Here is a 5,425-nt window from a genome sequence, read left to right as displayed (position 1 = left end):
CACTGCTGTTTTCTTCATGGCATTATCCCTATAAACTTTACTACCATGTCACTTCTACTTTTGCCAAGTTTAATAAGAAATTTACAATGCTTATTACTATAATGTAAGTTCTGACATCTTGCAATTGCACACAAAAGCATTCAATAGTAATGAATAGCACTTAGCAAGACACCACCACATGAGGACATGAACACAACTGTGAGACATTGATATATTAATGTTGTGTACCCCTACCAAGTTGTTTGTGCAGTGCTGCCAAGGTAAGCGCATGTTGGCAAGTTTGTTAACTTAATTATCAGACCTCAAACGTGCCCCATTTTTAGCATGTTTTTAACTTGTTGTAAAAATTTAGTTTTCCTTTTTTACCTTTGATGTTTTGGGGGCAGTTTTATTGCAAAGAATGTTATGTGTCTATGACTATCAAGATTTTGGATTTATTGAGATTTCTTTCAGATAAAACATATCAAATTTTATAAACATCCCATAGATATGTTGAGATAGAAATGTGTGATTAATGAGGTAAAAAAATGTCCTATTCAAATTCTCCCACTAGCATTTATTTGTTTTCTATTTGGTCTCTCAAACTTTGAGGTAGGTATGTTAAAATCTCCACATTTTGATTACTGTTACATCAATGACATAGTGGCTTCAGTTATATATTGATATTGATATTGTTTCTAGTTTATTCTCTTTATCATATGTGTGAAATGTACTTTCATACTCTTTTTTTGTTTGTTTTTTGTAGTTTTTGGCTGGGGCTGGGTTTGAATGCACTAACTCCGGCATATGGAGCCAGCACCCTACTCCTTTGAACCACAGGCACTGCCCACTTTCATACTCTTTTTACTGAAATCTGATATACATATAGAAAAGCATACACATCATGACCTACATCTCGATGACTTCTCACAAACTGGACATCACCTATGATGCAATCTGATATCAACATGTAGAACACGTCAGTACAACGGAAGCCGCCATGGCATATTATGAAGTAGCAAACATAAAATGTCCATATTTAGGCAGCTTTTCCCATCTCTGGGGTGTGCAACTGGCTCATTTATGTGCATCAGATCCTATCATGATGAATGATAAGGGAGAGGTCCCTGGACTGGATTTTGTGAATGAGACCCCCTTTCCTCAGGACAGCTGGTACATTTCCCACTGCACACAAATTAGGGAGAAAGTGTCCCTAAGTGTTGCTGGCAGGAAGGAAAAGCTTCTTGAGAATAGAACTCACTCCATGAAAACAGATGAGAAGAAGAAAAGAAGAACCTTGGTCTGAGCACACTGTCTATATTTAGATATATCCAAGCCTGCAGATTCATTCACCCATGTATTCCCCTAGGACAGCCTCTGGTCTCCCTCACTGCTCAGGCTAGTTTAGACTGAGCCCTAAGTCCCCTGATTCTCATATTTCCCTTACGAAATTAATACCATCCTCATTATTTTATAGAGAAAATATTAGAACCAGAAAGTTCATAGATGTGCTAAATGTTATACAAGCCAGTCCAGATTTTTTGACTCCAAGAAGCTCTGTGGGCTCGGCACCCGTAGCACAGTGGTTACAATGTGAGTCACATACACTGAGGCTGGTGTGTTTGAACCCAGCCTGAGCCTGCTAAACATCATCAACTGCAACCAAAAATAGCCAGGCATTGTGGTGGGCATCTGTAGTCCCAGCTACTTGGGAGGCTGAGGCAAGAGAACTGCTTGAGCCCTAGAGTTTGAGGTTGCTGTGAGCTGTGAGGCCACGGCACTCTACCGAGGGTGGCCTTGAAACTCTGTCTCAAAAAGAAAGAAAAAAAGCTCTGTGTATGAAACTACTAGTACTGATAAATTTTTCTCAATTGTTTCAGGGACTTTGAATTTCTTCTCAAGAAGATAAAAGTCCTGCGGTGTGCGAGCATCCAAGCTTTCTACAAAGAGTCTTCACTATACTTTTTTTTCCTTGTTTCCCTCCATTACACAACCGTGCATTCTCTCCCATGAAATCCTAGGTCACCTGCCTTTGCTTACACCCTCCCGAAATCTTCGTTCTCTCACTAATGACAATATTCATTCAGCCTCTGCTTTCACCTCATACCAGAGTGTCCTACTGGAATTGAATCTCTTGTGTGAAGAAGCGTTCATTCCCCATAGACACTGGAAGGAGTAGGGCTCCAAACGTGTGCTCTTGAGCTTTCTCACCTAAGTGTCCAAGTTGAGCCCTCCTTAGTTATATAATACAGCAACATCTCTATGAAGTGATTCCATGTTCTCCAGGGAAGGTTTCTCCAGGGCATATGATTCTATGTCATGCAATGTTATAGAAGCAGTGCAGTGAATCACTAAGGTGTATTTATGAATAGGTGGCTTTGGCTAGAGGTGAAACTGCTGATAAAATAACCATGAAACTTAAAGAGATTGAATATAGGTAAGAGGTGTAAATTCTGCATGTGTGCCTGTTGGTTTATAGTTCTTTGCACTAACAGTTGGAAATGCTGTTGAAATGATGTGCCCCCAGGAGTGCTAGGAATGGCGGATGGATTTGAAGCAGTAGACTTGCTTTGATGCAAGTCAATTTCTGTTCAGAGAATATACTGAAGGTATTTTCAAGGTATATGCACTAACATCATGTCTTCAAAGTTTGCAACTGAAGCATGGAGCTTGGTCTATAAGTCCAACACTTAAATCTTCCCATCTGCAGGCTGAAACCTTGGAAAGGGAATGATTTGCCTAAATATAACATGCCAGTGAATTTTCCAAGAAACAGTTAGGGTATTCCAAAATGTAGAGGAAAGATAGAGTATTCATGGTCACTTTCTCCTTATCACTTATGACCATCTTGTTATATTACATGCTTTTAATCTGTTCTGTAGAAGTTTTGCATTTTTCAAGATGGTATTCTAAGTTTTCTAATTTTCAAAACCAAACTGCTTTTATATATAGTAGAACCTTTGTAAGTTGACTACCTAAGGGACTATAAGAAACTGATTAACATAGGAGGTGAAATATAAGAAACTAGGGTGACTTTACTGATATAGACATGTGGTGCTGAATGGTCCATGAAAGTTAGGCCAACTTAGGAAGTGGTCAGTGTAGGGAGGTGTTCAAGTAGAGAGTTTCTCCTGTATTTGGAACTAATACATATATGCTCTTTCTTTCCCCATTGAAAATGGGTTTGAAATATGTGATTGTGCAAAATGGGATTATGGCACATTTTTTTTACAGAATTATTTTGGTTAATATGGGCATTTGAATTAGTACATCACTATGGTCAAATTCAGGAATAAATTAATTTGTCTTTCACCATCTTCTATAATCCTACTGATCTTCGCTAAGCCAGCATTCTATTTCTTCAGCTTGCTGTGTCTGTCGGTCCTCCTGGCTTCCTCATCATCCACAGCAAATTTCCTCTGGTTTTCAGAACATCCCACAAAGGCAAGTAGGCCTCCATTCCATTTCTATGATGTCATCAAGCACCTTTGAGTCAGAGAACTGGGCCATCATCCTTATGCTTCTTCTTCCCACCCAAGGTGTCCTGTGAGCGGTCTTTCACAATTTATCCTTTTCCCATTGAAATTTCAACGCATAGCTTACTCCTTCTCCTTCCCAATTATGTCATGTACTTGGTTTACTTTTCTTTTAGACATTCTTTTACAGGTAGAAACTTTTCTTTTATTCATTTATTTAACCAACATTGACTCAACATCTCTGAAGGGCCAGGAACTGTTGTAGGCACTGAGATATGACAAGGAAGGAAGATAAATCTTTCCCTACCTGAGGTTTGTATTTTAGTGAGATATTTAGAATTTCCTATATATATACAGATGTGTATCTATATTTCAGAAAAGATATATGCTTAAGTTCAATTGGTGTTAATAAGAAGAAAGTGTCGCAAATACAAGAATTGGGACATATGGAGTCCTGGTTTTAGGGTCAGAAGCCATTTTCTTTAATGAAGTGAGCCCTTTGCTGATGTCTGGGCTCAAATGTTCCCCTGAGCATACAAAGCCTAGAACATGGTAGGTGGTCAATTAGTGCTTGTTGAGTAATTTATGGCTAAAGGAATTTTATGAGGAGGAAGTTAGGAATAATGACAAGAGAGAAACACAGAGTGGAAACTTCTAAATTCCAAGTTCATGGTGACCACAAAAATGGTCTTTTTCCTATGTCAACTAGGTGACTGGAATGACGCAGGAGAATTCACCTTAACCATTTTTTATCTGGCTCAATCCTAATATAATTTGCTATCTGCAAATTGGGCAGAAATTATGGCCACAAATCATGTAAGATAGGTTCATCTAAACCACAGCTCCCTTTATACATTCCTACACATTTAAAGTCATCACATTTAATAGGGTTACAGGCACTGAACCTGATCAATACTTGCTGTAACTTTCAATTTTTTAATAAAAATTGAGGTTTTCTTTTTCAGTCTGTCTGCTTTTTAACACTATTTCTTGTGGTCTTAAATTTTTTATTTAATTAAAATCAAGACAAATGGATGTTATATAGAACTGTTACGGGAATGGAACCTAAGTCATAAAATACTTTATTTGCTTTAAGATCGTGTTTAATATTCAAACTATAGCATGTACAAGTAGAAGTAGATCTTTGATATTACTGAGTACTTATCAGCCAGAATTCTTCACTTTTCACACTCCATGTAAAGAATTCATTATTCCAAGAAATTGGCCATTCTCCAAATTTGCCAAAATGAATTTCTAACAGGATGCACTCTGTTTCTTGGTTCTGCAAAGAATTTCTGGAGACTGAAATGTAACTTTTTAATATACTTCAAGTACTCTCTTTAAAAAATGAATATAGGGCTCCCTTACGGAAAATGAAAAGGCAAAATCAAAGCTCTGTGGTTGAATTCATTCTCCTGGGCTTCTCTACTTTTCCTGATCTCCAAGAGCCACTCTTTGGGGTTTTCTTGGTTATTTACCTGGTGACTCTGATGGGAAATGCCATCATTATACTCGTCATCTCCCTGGACCAGAGCCTCCATGTTCCAATGTACCTGTTCCTCCTGAACTTATCGGTGGTGGAAGCAGGTTTCAGCTCAGTCATCATGCCTGAGATGCTGGTGGTCCTCTCCAGTGAGAAAACTGTGATGTCTTTTGCAAGCTGTTTTGCACAGATGTATTTCATTAGTGTTTTTGGTGGGACTGAATGTTTTCTCCTGGAAGCAATGGCTTATGACCGATTTGCTGCAGTTTCCCATCCTCTGAACTATCCAGTGATCATGAACAAAAGAGTTTTTATGACATTAATAATGTTCTCATGGATTTCAGGGATCTTGGAGGCTACAGTGGGGACCACATGGGTATTTAGTTTTCCCTTTTGTGGCTCCAATGAAATTAATCATATATCTTGTGAAGCTCCAGCAGTGCTAGACCTTGCATGTGCAGACACATTTGTGTTTGAAATATATGCC

General features: G+C 38.4%; 1 protein-coding gene across 1 annotated transcript in view; it reads left to right on the top strand.

The window, feature by feature from the left end:
• Window positions 1-4,828: 4,828 nt before the first annotated feature.
• LOC100957664 (olfactory receptor 10A3-like) overlaps window positions 4,829-5,425 on the top strand; it is a 906-nt gene continuing 309 nt past the window's right edge. The window contains exon 1 of the mRNA XM_023511558.1: window positions 4,829-5,425. This exon is cut by the window's right edge and continues 309 nt beyond it. Within this exon, the coding sequence (XP_023367326.1) occupies window positions 4,829-5,425 (597 nt within the window).

Source organism: Otolemur garnettii, unplaced genomic scaffold (genome assembly GCF_000181295.1).
Source record: "Otolemur garnettii isolate 467f Iridium unplaced genomic scaffold, OtoGar3 scaffold00001, whole genome shotgun sequence".
In the NCBI taxonomy this organism is placed as follows: domain Eukaryota; kingdom Metazoa; phylum Chordata; class Mammalia; order Primates; family Galagidae; genus Otolemur; species Otolemur garnettii.
The sequence above is the reverse complement of the archived record's forward strand: the minus strand, read 5'-3'. Positions and strand labels throughout refer to the sequence as shown.